Source organism: Lepidochelys kempii, chromosome 20, assembly GCF_965140265.1.
Source record: "Lepidochelys kempii isolate rLepKem1 chromosome 20, rLepKem1.hap2, whole genome shotgun sequence".
Taxonomy (NCBI): domain Eukaryota; kingdom Metazoa; phylum Chordata; order Testudines; family Cheloniidae; genus Lepidochelys; species Lepidochelys kempii.
In genome coordinates this window covers 23,966,846-23,980,271 of record NC_133275.1, presented here as the reverse complement: position 1 = coordinate 23,980,271, position 13,426 = coordinate 23,966,846, and the positions used below count along the sequence as shown (strand labels likewise).

The 13,426-nt window shown below is 52.6% G+C and overlaps 2 protein-coding genes across 6 annotated transcripts in view; one reads left to right on the top strand and one right to left on the bottom strand.

The window, feature by feature from the left end:
* Nucleotides 1–639: 639 nt before the first annotated feature.
* Nucleotides 640–6,756, bottom strand: RLN3 (relaxin 3). Its single transcript, XM_073318844.1, has 2 exons — nucleotides 3,460–6,756; nucleotides 640–1,727 (listed from the first exon to the last, which is right to left on the bottom strand). The coding sequence occupies exons 1-2, from the start codon at nucleotides 3,617–3,619 to the stop codon at nucleotides 1,459–1,461; spliced, it is 429 nt and encodes a 142-aa protein (XP_073174945.1). The 5' UTR covers nucleotides 3,620–6,756; the 3' UTR covers nucleotides 640–1,458.
* RFX1 (regulatory factor X1) overlaps nucleotides 6,383–13,426 on the top strand; it is a 49,350-nt gene continuing 42,306 nt past the window's right edge. For 2 of the 5 annotated variants that reach the window (XM_073318835.1, XM_073318832.1), the window contains exon 1: nucleotides 6,383–6,663. The gene's annotated coding sequence lies outside the window, so the exon portion shown is untranslated. Of the gene's footprint in view, nucleotides 6,664–9,640; nucleotides 9,856–13,426 lie in introns of those variants that run through there. The other 3 variants (XM_073318834.1, XM_073318836.1, XM_073318833.1) reach the window with 3 other exon arrangements.

Below are 13,426 nucleotides of genomic sequence, written 5' to 3'. Positions count from 1 at the left end.
GGTCTAGCAGTTAGAGCAGGGGGGCCGGGCCCCAGCCCTCCTAGGTTCTATTCCCAGCACGGGGAGGGGATTGGGGTCTAGTGGTTAGCCCTAAGCTAACTGACTCCACCAGCTGCAGAGTGACAGTTGACCAGCCCCACAGATTTGAAGGCTGACTATCCAGCCTGCAGCCCACCAGCCAGAGAATCGGAGCCATGGGGTCCTGCCCCTGGAGCTGTGTCGACTCCTCTTGAAAAGCCCTTTGCTAAACCTCTTTTGAAAGGGATTTTTTGAACCCCTTTGAAAACCTCTTTTCTGTGAGCCCGTCCATGGTCACTTGGCTCCTGGGGGATTTAGGGGGTGTATCAGGCCTAGGCACCCCTGTCATAGACCAGGACCCTGCTCTGTTAGGGGCTGGACAAACAGAGAACACATGCAGGGTTTTAAGAGAGTCCCTTGCTAGTGGTGTTTACCAGGCTTGCCCAACCGTTGCTGTTATGCATCGATCGCTGGGGACGGACTGGAAGCGCGGGTAAGAGGAGAATCATTCCTGGAATTCACCATAAAACATGATGCCACAGGGAAGTAAGGCAGAACCTGACGGGAATTCTCAGCCCAGGGGCTTTCCCAGGAAGGGCCATGGGACATAGCTGCGGCTCCAGCTAGTCCACGCCCGGCTTCTCCCAGCAACAGGCCCTACAGGATGGGAGGAGGAGAGCTGGCTGTGTGGGGAGCTCCAGTCTCAGCAGGGGGTGCTGCAGGGAGCAGGGCAGATGTGCCAGCTGTGGGAGGGTAGCTCACAGCCATTGCAGTCCTGGCTTCTCCCAACAGGGGGCGGGACAGGGAGCGGGGGAGATGTGCCGACTGGAGGGGAGCTCCTGGCTACTCCAGCACCAGCAGGAGGCGCTCTGCGGAAGGTCCAGCCCCTGCTAAATCGCTCCGATTTTCCAGGGTGTGGGAATGTGCAGCCCCATGCCCTGATCCCAGAGTCCCTCTCACACAGTTAATTTCTTTTGATCTTTTATTTAACCCTGAATACCAGCGCAAGAAGAGGCAACATTGGGGGGGGGGGGGGGAAGACACCACAACTGGAAGGGGAAGGGCAGGGCGAGATTTGTCATCTGGTTCCTTATTCATGTCCAAATCAAAACTCAGCCGCCCATCTCCATTTGCCCCAGAACCCTGGAGTCCACCACTGCCCCCTTCCAGGGGCCACCCCCAGCATTATATTACCCCATCTGAAGTCACATACATTTCCACGGCCCGTTCCCTGCAGTCCTCACTCGGATAGAGCTCCCAGGGAGCTGAGCAACTGCAGGGCTCTTAACTGTGGGTTTCTACTTGCAGCTGTGATCCCAGGGCCAGATCCTCCGCCGGTGCTAATCAGAGCTGCCCTGATGCCAGCTGAAGACCTAGTGCCAACATGCGGTGCCGTGTGCTGAACCCTGCCCCCTCCCCCTGTGCCCCAGCCCCCCGTCTCTAGCACAGGGAGCTGATCTCGCTCTTGCTGCATCCCCACTTGCAGCACGAGGTGCTCAGCCCTGCCATGACGTCCCGGACGACGCGCTCCAGAGGCCAGCTTGCTTCGGTGAGGCCGCGGCCCGGTTTGCCTCTCCACCTCTCGTGGTAGTCGGAGGAGAGCTCTTGGTGGGGCAGTGTCCCGGGCAGGTGGCTGGCATCCCACTCGCTGGAGGCGGCTTCTGCGGAGTCTTCCCCTGCAAGGGGGCTGCTCAGGATATCGAGGTCACCTGCAGCGGAGGAGGAGACAGGGAAGTGGGAGGGAAGGGGTTAATGCATAGAGAACAGAGGTCACAATTTCCTGTCGACAGCAAGGCTAGAACTCAGTTTCTCCTGCTCCAGGAGCACTGACCTCTCCGCTTGACTTGAAGGGAAAATCTCCCTCTTGCTGTTAGCAACATAGGGCCTATGACACACAGACGAGCTGTTCTGATTCCAGCCTGCAGAGGTAGCCACACAGTGCTCCCATCTGACATTATCTTGGTCTCTCTGCCTTCTCGTTCTGACATGCAAGCCTCTCTCCTAAAGACCCAAGAGACCCTGCCAATAGGTCACTCCCTAAGCAGTATGGTGCGCAAAAGTAAAACCTAGATGCCTTATCTCGCCAAGCACGGCACGGACACAGACATCGGGGCCTCCCATCACACCAGTCACTTCACAGACACCCCCCTCCTTAGGGAGATCGGGGCCCCCCACCCCAGTGACTGGACAGACACCCCTTCCTGATCACCCTTCATGTGGGCATCTCCCTGACAATACGCCCTCCCCCCAAGCAAGGTCAGTGTCTCCACTGCACCAGGAGCTGCACAGACCAACCCCCCACACCTGAGACAAGGGGCCCCCATCACACTAAATGCCGCACAAAACCCTGGCTCCTCCCCAGCCAAGAGCAGGGTCCCCATTGTGCCAGGTGCTGCACAGACACAAGGGGAGAGACAGTCCCTGCCCTGAAGATCTTGCTCTCTGAACAGATCAAAGCCTCATTCTACAGATGGGGAAACTGAGGTACAGTGAGGGGAAGGGACATGCCCAAGGTCCACCCAGCAGGGCGGGTGGCCGAGCCAGGAACAGAAGCAAGGGCTCAGTCTAGCACCTGCAGTGGGAACAACAGACAAGTCCTAGGTAGCAAATCAAACACTAGCCCCACAACCGGACTAGACACTGGCAGGCTGCAACCTCTGGCCTGAGCCCAGCTTCTTTCAAGGAGCGAGCGGTAGGGATAAGCTCCCCCCTTTTAGCCCCTTCCCCTCCAGGGCTGACACTCACTGCGGGTGTAGCGGGGCAGGGCTGACTGAGCCAATGCAGCGTGGGAACCTATTCCCGGCCGCACGGGGTTTGTACGCCCCATCACAGATCCCCCCAGCTGGCGGGCCATGAGGCAGGAAGTGCCGGCAAATTTCCCAGGGGGGGAAATTGCCATTGGCTTCTGACTTGTCATGGGAGCAAATCTGCTCTGAGAGCTGCTGGAGGGGGATAAATGTGGGACCCTAGATCTGCCCTTCTGGGTGACACGGGCTCCCCGGGCTGCTCCTAAGAACCGAGCAGCGAGTCACACCCCACCTGGGGGGAGCAGACACTCAGTCACTCCTGGATTGTACCCGTGGAACCCCCCTCCAAAGCCGCAGCACACTTCACCAACATTGAATTAAGTCTCACAATCCCCACCTCTGGGGAGGCAAGGTAGGTACACTGATCCTTGTTTTACACATTGGGAAACTGAGGCACAGAGCGGGGGAGTGAGCTGACAAAAAGTCATGCTGCAAGTCAGTGGTAGAGCCAAGAATAGAACCCAGGAGTCCTGACTCCCAATTCCCCCCCGCCTCACGCACACCACTTCTCTTCCAGAGCCAGGAGTAGAGTCCTGATCCTCAGCTCCCACTCCCATTCCAACCAGCAGACCCCGCTCCGCTCCCATTGAGTACCCAGCAGCCATGCACGCTCCCCCACAACCGCCCTTCTCACCTGTCCGTCTCCAGCGGGAGCCCCCACAGGTGAAGATGACAGCCCGAATGAACTCCCTCCCACACAGCTTGACGCCGTAGGGTGGGTTCCGGCCCTCAGCCCCCAGCCTCAGCTCCGAGAACAGCAACCCAAAAGCCAGAGCCAGAAGGAGCTTCTGCATGGCTGCTTGGGGTGGCGAGATGGACGCCAAGGCCAGAAGAGCTCACAGCTGCCTCCTGAGCCCCACTGCGGCCCCCTTTATACATCCCACCCCCTCCCTGCTGAGGAGCCCCTCGGAATAACCACACAAAGGGTGGCCTTTGGCTCTGGTGCTATCTCTCCAATTAGCTGGCCGAGTCACTCGAGTGGCACACAGAGACCTTTCCGTTGGAGCTGGGGACATCAGGCCTGGGTGCCAGGGAGCGAGACGCTGATAACCTTTTCCTGGTTATCGCTGTGCCCAAGGCGGAAGGACAGACGTCGGCGGTGAGCCAGTGGCTCTCTGTGTGCTCTCTCTCTCTCTCTCTCACACACACACAAATGCAAACCCTCTCCATGCATGGAGCATCCATTCAAACCCCTCTGTTGTTCCCCCAGCCAACAAGGCCAGGGGTCAGAGCTGCCCATGTGACGCTGCTGGGAAGGTTGGAAGCTCCTGAGGGCCCTGCTCCCTTGGACTGGCTTTTCCCACCCCTTGTGAGGACCATTACCCCCATTTTGCCATGGGGAGAAACTGAGGCACAGAGAGGGTCAGGGACTCTCCTGAGCTGTCATAGGCAGTCAGCAGTAGAGCTGGGGACAGACCCAGGAGTCTTGTCTGTCTGCTTTGGCCTCTCCATCCCTGGAGTTGTTATGGGGATCTAGCGTTTCCTCTAGACTTTGTGGATGGCAGACACTACATTCCCTATAGGGAAAGCTGGTTGTGCGGCGCTCACAGCTACTCCAATACCAGCCTCCGCCAGCAGGGGGCACCGTAGGCAGTGGGGCAGGAACACATGTAGCTGTTGGAGCACCACCCAGCTCTCCTGATTCTCCCCAGCAATCTCATTCCTTCAGAGCTTTCCCCACAAGCTCATCACCCAGTGCAGAGCGCTCTTGCATCACCCCAGACAGCAGGAGCAACAGTGACCTTTGCTTATCTCCTTTCAATTATATCCTTCCTCCTCCGATGTGAGAGGCCGTGGGCTGTGCGGAAAATGCCAGCCTGCGGCGCAGAGATAACCCCAGCTGGAGCCCCTCCTGCCCTGCCAGATAACAACTCATATTTCCAAACTCAGCCACAGTCCATGCTCTCCTTGGGGGGGGGGGGACGCCCCCTGTGCTGGGGAGGAACACTGCCACCATGTCTCTTTTGACGTTTCTTATTCTTCTCTGGAGATAAATGAGACAAAGCTATGAGTGCCACTTCCCTTCCCTCAGGTTCATATGCATTTCGCACAGCAACAGCTTTGGGGCAAACGCTCCCCCTCCCCAAACCCTACCGCAAGTGCCCTCAGGCCTCTGACATCCACCGAGGAGTCTATTTTTAAAAGCGTATTCCACAAGAAGTGCAGACCTCATCCTAGCATAGCTGCATCAACTTCACAGGAGTCACTCCTGATTTACACCATCATAACAGAGAAAGTCTGACCCAGCAACTCAATTTAAATTGAAGGCTGGAGCTGTCCCTACGGGGATTTGAACCTGTGATAGCAGGAAGTTTCACACCTGCTGCTTGAGTGCTCTGAGCCCTTGGAAAGCACAACCCAAGCTGCATGAATTTGGTAACTATGATAGATTTTTATCTGAATGCTAGACCTAAAGTATCAATTCAGGGATCTTGGGAATCTAAGAAACAGGTTTCCTTCTTTGTCAGTTTCATCCAACAGGCAGGGGATTACACAGGCTCAGAAACAAAAATTTATGTGAAGACAAGAGAAGGGTCCCTCTGGGCCTGGCTAAAGCACATTGGTACATAGGACCTGCCATTCCCAGGGGAGGAACTGGGCTGGATCATCCCTCCCGTCATGCTTTCTGGAGGCTGCTATCTCATGCTCCAAGATCTCAGTTCTCATGATTTTTAAAAAATAAATGAGTGCAGAGAAAACACCACTGGACTGTGGTCAGGCACTCGGGCGATGGCGACGGGTGGCAGCACAGAGCCTAACAGGGAAACGGTGCAGCGATGGCTGCGGAGAAGCTGAGCGTCCACTGTCCGGCCTTTGTTTATTCAGTCCTTTGTGCGGGTGCAAAGGAAGCGCGAGACGGTCCCCAGGCAATACAGCCGGAGAGCAGCCCCCAGGCACCAGCACGAGTGACGGCACGAGGGCCAGGCAGGTCGGGATCCCGCCTGTGCCGTGCCCCGGAGCACCCAGGGCTCATCACCAGTGACATCACTGCCTCACGAGGCGTGGCATCGCTGGGGTTTCGAGGCAAAGGGTGACGTCACACCCAGCGCAGTGACGTCACAGGTTTGAGACAGGCGGTGCTCCTTGTCCCCTCCAGCCACAGCAGAGACAGGGGGGCAACCCCTGGCCTCTGCTAGCCAAGAACTACATTTCCCATCATCCCCCAGGGCAGAGCCCGCTTGCGCGTTTCTCCCACGCTGGGGCGCGGCTCTACAGGGCTCAGCTGTCGCTTCCCCTCCAACTGACTGAAGGCGGCTCTAGCCAATCGCAACCAGCCAACGCCCTGACTGGCCAATCCCAACCCGCCTCCTCAACCCCCCCCCCGAAACCGACGGAGGAACTGCCCAATCAACGTGGAGACGGACGTGGAGAGAAGCCAATCAGCACGCTCCAAGCGAATCAGACCAATTACAACCAGGATTGGAAAAGCGACGTCAAAGGAGTAGCAGGGCCTCCAGCCAATCAGAGCGAGCAGGGCGAAGATTGACAGCCAGGGTACCCAATGGAGCGGTCAGCTCCGTCCAATCAGCCCAGGGGCCTCCCTCTCTCCCCCTTCGGCCCCGCCCGCAGCCGAGGTGGGTAGCAACAGTTGCCCCGGTGAGGGAACACGGAGGGCGCCATAGCCACGGTAGTCGTGGCGACCAGGAAACCCGGCAACAACAACAACAACCGCCCCGAGCGGACCCCCCTCCCCCCACCGACTAATCGATACCCTCCAAAAATCCGGCACCGCCGCGGCCGATGACCGGCGGCTCCACCCGAGCCCGGCGCGTCGGAGCCTGAAGGGAAGCGGCCTCCGCGGGGCTCCGAGACCGGGCCGCGGGGAGGGACAGTTCAGGTGGGTCCTACTCTAATTCCCCCTCCACACAAAATGGCTGCGGGGGATGGGCGCCGGAGGGGCCGCGCCCCTGAGAGGAAGGCGGCCGGGCGGGGGGGGGGGGGGTGATACAGTCGATGACTCGGAGGCTGCTCGCGCTCGAGTGAGGGCCTGGCCGTTGCCCCAGGATTAAGAAGGGCCCAGGCTCGGTGGGCGGGGCTTACAGCGCTCCCCGGTGATTGGTGGGCGGACGGGCCAATGAAAAGAAGCGGGGCACCGGGGGCACCCAATGGGGGGAGGGGGAGGGGCTAAAACGGGGAGCCCCCTGCCCCCAACACTAGGGCGGGTTTCCAAAGTGGGGCGGGGTTTCCCCCCCCCCACCACCGTGATGTCATAAGGCACGTGGCAGTGTCAGGGCCCATGATGTCATCCAGTGACATCACAAGGCCCAGCGGTGAGGTTGTCAGGGGTCATCACGGTGTGTTCCCGTGCCCGCGCGCCCTGGCCACGCCAGGCTCTCCCAGTCCGCGGGGGAGCCTGCAAGATCCCGCTGCCGGCCCCCTTGGTGTTTTATGATGACGCCATTGTGAAGCGTTGCCAGGTCAGCGTAGCGAGGCGTGAAAATGACATCCCCCCCCACGCCGTGATGGGGCATTCACCTGTCATTAGGGTACGCACAAGGCTGCATTAAAAAGTCAAGATGTTATTCCAATGCCACAGGCTTCAAAATGACCAAGTGTGGCATCAGAACCCCTTTGCACCATGTAGTGATGGTGATGTCAAAATATCAGCATTGCCATGCACAGATGGTGCATTATAATATCATCGTATGATGTCAAACTCGTCCTGGCAAAAGGGGGCCTTGCCTCCGAGCAGCGTTGTGCCACAAGATGCGAAGATGATATGTTGAAAACTTCATGTCTTAACCCGATGGCCGTCATGTGGAGTCAAAAGGTGACGGGAGGTGACAGTGCCTTTGAAACGTCATCACTCCACCAGGCAGCACGCTGACGTCTCAAAACACCCTCACGCTGTGGGTGACATGTCACTAGTGTGTCAAAATGGCATCAAAGCTGCCACTGCTCATGCTTGTGCAAAATGTCATTTTGACAGTGTGTCAAAGCATTGTTGTGTTGTCACACTATGGCACTGGGAGATCACAACATAGCATCAAAATACCACAGAGCAGACACAGCATGATCACATTTCTCAGACGCTGGAAACAATTTCCAAACCCATGAAAGTCCTCAGTAAATTGAATCCTGTCAACAGAATTGGAGCAATTTAGGAAAATTAGGGATGGGGACCATTCACCAGGGAAATTACCTTCTCCCTGGCTCTAAATTACCCATTCCCTGGCTTTAAAAGTTCAGTAGGGGGTGGATTTGCTCCTTCTGTATATTTTCCTGTGGTTCGCATTACTATTAAATAACTTTATTATGATGCTGCGTTTATCTTGGTCTGTGGCTGTGGATCCTTTGTGTGACTTTCCCCTTGACCTCCTTCTGGGCATTTCACAAATAAATTGCAAGGGGATAGGTAAAATGGGGAGGAATGAGATGTTGTTATATATAGAGATGAGGCTTGGGGGGAATAGCTACTAGGAGTTGAATGGACATTGATCAGTTTAGGCTGAGTGAGAAGGAAGAGAAGGCTCTTACGTTGCAAAAGTCGGGATACAGGATATAAACTTGCGAGGTGCTGAGTGCCCTCAACATCTCTTGAAGCCAGAGGGAGTTGAGGGTGCCCATCACCTTACAGGATCACACCGTCTAATCAGGGATCTTGGCTGTAAATTTGTCATTCCAAAAGCCTAGAGAGTTTTAATCCGTTCCTGTCATCCATGCCCTTTTGTATCAGTCTGCCCCAGCCAGTGTTAACTGGTCCGTTTTAAGCAAATCACATGTTTTGTGAAGAGATTCCAGCACTTTGTCTCATGCATGTGGAAGGGAGGATGCTGTTCACAGGATCTAACTGGAGAACAAACCATGCTGCTGTGTCAGATGAGAAAAAGAGACAAGATAGGCAGAATAGTCTGTTGCTTTGATCCTTGGCGAGACAAATCTGTCGTTTTAAAGGGCCAGTGGAGCTGGTGTGAGTGGATACTTTGTGTTATTAAACACTAAAATCAACACAAATACAGTACAGGGACATGCTCAGGTTAAAGAGCATATGTTTTTTAAAAGTGTTCCTGCCTTTCTTGGAAAGGAAGGGTAGTTTTGTGATTAAAGTACAGGACTGGGAGTTAGAAGTTCTGGATTCTATTTCTAGCTATACGAGAGGCTTCCTCTTTGACTTCAGGTAAACCACATTAACCGCTCTGTGCCTCAGTTTCTCTCTCTGAAAGATGAACATAATGATACCTACCTCCCAAAAGCATTAAGAAATTTAATTCATAAATGTTTGCAATAGACAGTGTTAGAGAAGTAAAGAATATTAGTAATTATCATTAGCTGTGTTACTCCTGACACCTTCAATTTATAAAATGAAAAGATTTTACAAATCTGGTTTACTTCTCACTATTTATGTTGGGTCTAGGGCTGAATTTGGTCAGTGAAAACAGACTGGTCAGTTTCACTTTTATTTCCTCACCAATTTCACCTTCAGGTTCTCATGCAGTAGCTCAGAACTGCAAAGTTGGCAGACACTGGGGTCTTTGTTGCTGTGGTTCCCCCCCTTTGTGCAGCAGACATGGATCTTCTCAAGCATCTTTGTGTGCTTACACTCCCACATAAAGCACCTCTAGACTGGGTCCTGCACATTATGAAATATGAGATTTAATCACAAGACTCAGGCTGTTAAATTGAGGTTCCTGGCCAAATTCTAGTTCAGGTGATTCCATTTTGCCTCTGCAGTTTCAGCTGGATATGGGCTTCTTCACTCCCTCTCCTAAACTATATGCTTGCTGTGTGCTGTTAAACAGCTGCCACATTCCCCCCCAGAGATGGCTGCATTTTAGTGATAATGCCAATGTGTAACATGCATGCCAGTTTCATAAGCTCCCTGGGATTCTTTAGAAGGAAAAGGCTCTACAGGAACATGAGATAGTTATTGTTATTTGAGCTCATTTTGTAAGAGTTTTTAACCTTCAAACCTTGGTGAATTTCTTGCTGATGAAAGGTGTTGGATTGAGATCGCTCTGCAGAACAATGACAAGGCAAGCTTCCTCTGTGCAAGCTTCCCACCTTCAGCCTTGGAGGGACCCACTCTGGGGTAAGAGGCAAGTATGGCCCATTTAACCATTAGCCAAGACAGTCAGCTAGGTCCCACTGTAAATCCTAACATGCTGAGGGAACTTGTTCACACCATTGTTGTCCCCACATACTATGGAAGCCTGGTTCAGGCTTGCAGGGTAGATGAGAATATTTAGATAAATTAGAAGTATTCAAGTTGTCAGGGCCTGATTAAATTTATCCTAGGGTGCTTAGGGAACTAGCTGAAGCAATCCTTGGAACCGTTAGCAATTATCTTCGATAACTCCTGGAGGATGGGTGAGGTCCCAGAGGAGTGGAGAACGGCAATCATAATACTTGTCTTTAAAAAGGACAAAGACGACCTGGGGAATTATAGATGAGCCAGCCTAACTTTGATACTTGGGAAGATAGAGGAACAAATTATTTAATAATCAGTTTGTAAGCACCTAGAGGACAATAGGGTTATAGGTAATAGTCAGCATGTATTTGTCAAGAACAAATCATGCCAAACCAATCTAATTTCCTTCTGTGGCAGCGTTACTGGGCTAGCAGATGCAGTAGACATGATATATCTGGATTTTAGTACGGCTTCTGACACAGTCTCACATGACAGTCTCAAACTGGAGAAAGTGGTCTAGATGAAATTAGCATAAAATGGGTGCATAGCTGGTTGACAAACTGTACTCAAAGAGTAGCTATCAATGGTTTGTTGTCAAATGGGTATGAAGTATCTAGTGGGACCTGGCACAGGTCTGTCTGGAGTCCAGTACTATTCAATATTTTCACTAATGACCTGGGTAATGGAGTGGTGTGTATGCAGATGACACCAAACTGGGAGAGATTGCAAGCACTTGGGAGAATAGGATTAGAATTCAAAATGACCTTGACAAATTAGAGAATTGGTCTGAAATCAACAAGATGAAATTCAGTAAAGACAAGTGCACAGTACTGCACTTAGGAAGGAAAAATCAAATGCACAAGTATAAAACGAGGAATAAATGGCTAGGTGGTAATAAAGCTGAAAACGGGTCATAGTGGATCACAAGTTGAAATATGAGTCAATAATGTGATGCAGTTGCGAAAAAGGTTAATATAATTTTGGGGTGTATTAACACAAGTGTCATATATAAGACACAGGAGGTAGTTGTCCCACTCTGCGTGGCACTGGTGAGGCCTCAGCCGGAGTTCTGAGTCCAGTTCTGGGAGTCACACTTTAAGAAAGATGTGGACAAACTGGAGAGAGTCCACAGGAGAGCAACAAAAATTATGGAAGGTTTAGAAAATCTGAACTATCAGGACAAAATAAAAAACTGGACATGTTTAGTCTTGGAAAGGTCGACTGAGGGGGGACCTGAGAGCAGTTTCAAATATGTTCAGGGCTGATACAAGGAGGATGGTGATCACTTATTCTCCATGGCCGCTGAAGGTAGGACTAGAAGGAATTGGCTTAATTTGCAGGACAGGAGGTTTAGGACAGATATTAGGAAAAGCTTTCTAACTAGAAGGATAGCAAAGGACAGGAACAGGCTTCCAAGGCATGTTGTGGAATCCCCATCATTGTAGGTTTTTAGGAATAGGTTAGACAGACACTTGTCAGGGATACTCTCGGGGGCTGGATTTAATGACCCTCTTGAGATTCCTGCCAGTCTGACATTTTTGTGATTCTATGAGAATAAACCATTATGTGCAGCATAATTCAGGATCATTGTTTAAACACACTCCAATCCTGTCTACCCTGAAAAAGCCACCTGTCCTGTGCTGTTATCCCAACCCAGTAGGAACTAGAATATGGCCAAGCCCCTAAGGTGGTCACTAGGAATTGGCCTCTGACCACTTCCAAACTCATTTCACATGGGTCACTAAAGAAACCCTAGAAGCTGCAACTTTTGGTCACTACCAAATTACCAATGTAGACTGGGACCAGCAGCCTAGAGGTGATCCCTGAACCAGCCAGTTCCCCCAGCACCTTGCAGCTGGATTGGAATGTCTCTCTCTCATTCGCAGTGGTCACTGAGTCTCCCAGCTGTCTGCCATTTGCATTCATCTTGTGTAGAGGAAGCTTCCATAGCATATTGTTAGACTACTGTGTGCTTTAAAAAAAGCACCATCCACAAATCGTAGCAGCCTCTGTTGGTGAAGACCTGTGGGATGTATTCTCTGATTGGGGCATTCAGTAGCCCGGAGTGTTCCTTTGTTCTGGGGGAGGAGGACAGTTTAATGCAATCCGGAGGCCCTTTTAGAAGGTTTTATGTGCCTGGTTTGAGAGATTGGCCCTCTTGCTCTGCAGCGTTAGAAGAATCAGCAAGTGGCTGGAGCCAGGAACTTGCCTCAGAAGGGGCCACACACCCACACAGGCTCTTCAGCATCTTGGAGAATCAGGACCCGTATTTGTTTGCTGTGATTCATCCCGGGGGTGGGGAATGGATCTAAAAACAGACAGGTTATTTCCAAGATTGGCATGTTCCTAAAGGAGTGATCAAGGGCACAGGAACCTTTGGAATGTGGATTGTGCCTTGTGCCTTAAGCTGAGCACTGCAGCTTTGCACATGCTGTGGCCTCCCTGCCTGCCAGAAAGCAATCCTGGCTATCGCAGTGCTGTTGGCATGTGGGAAATGCCTGCTTAGCAGCATGTGCCTACGGCTGCAAATGATCCATAGGGGACACTTAGTAATGTAGGAAAAGAGACATCTTTTCATTGGGTCAGAAGCTCTTCACATCTTCAGTAAGATTTGCAGATATTAACTAAGTAATCCTCTCTGTCTCCACAGGAGGTTATTGTCCTTATCCCCATTTTACATATTGGAAAACTGAGGCACAGGGGATGGCTCACTCAAGGTCACAGAGATGGGCATAGAATCCAGGTGTCTTGACTCTTAGATCACACATACCTCTCAGAGCGGGGAATAGAACCAGCTCAAAGGTCTGCTTTAAGAACTAGAACTTCTCCTTCCCAGAGGCTCTAGGCATGCTTAGATGCTTCGATCTCTAAGCCAGTGGTTCTCAACCCAGGATCCGGGGCCTCCGGAAGGCCGTGAGCAGGTTTCAGGGAGGCCACCAAGCAGGGCCAGTATTAAACTCGCTGTTGCCCAGGGTAGAAAGCCAAAGCCCCACCGCATGGGGCTGAGGCTCGGGGCCCTGAGCCCTGCCATATGGGGCTGAAACTGAAGCCTGAACAATGTAGTTTTGCGGGGGCCCCTGCAGTATGGGGTCCCAGACACCTAACATGCTTGCTACCCCCTAACGCCGGCCCTGGATTTTCTATGCAGAAAACTAGTTATTGTGGCCCAGGTGGGCTGGGGAGTTTTTATCGCATGGGCCGGGGGTGGAACCCCTACTCTAAGCCATCTCTCCCAGCTGCAGTTGTGGCAGAAGTGTGCAGTGCTGCTGGGTGAAAAGACCTTTAAAGGTAGGGATGTGTGTGTGTATGCTCAGATACTTGTATCTACTCACACCCTTCCTTGGGGACCTGGCGGTGAGAGACAAAGGACCAGCCCTGTCCCTGGCATGCCCAATGAGTCCTATGGTCCGGAACGCCCACACCCAAAGGTTGGTGGTAGATAACAATGAAAAGCTGAAGGGTCACTGATGGA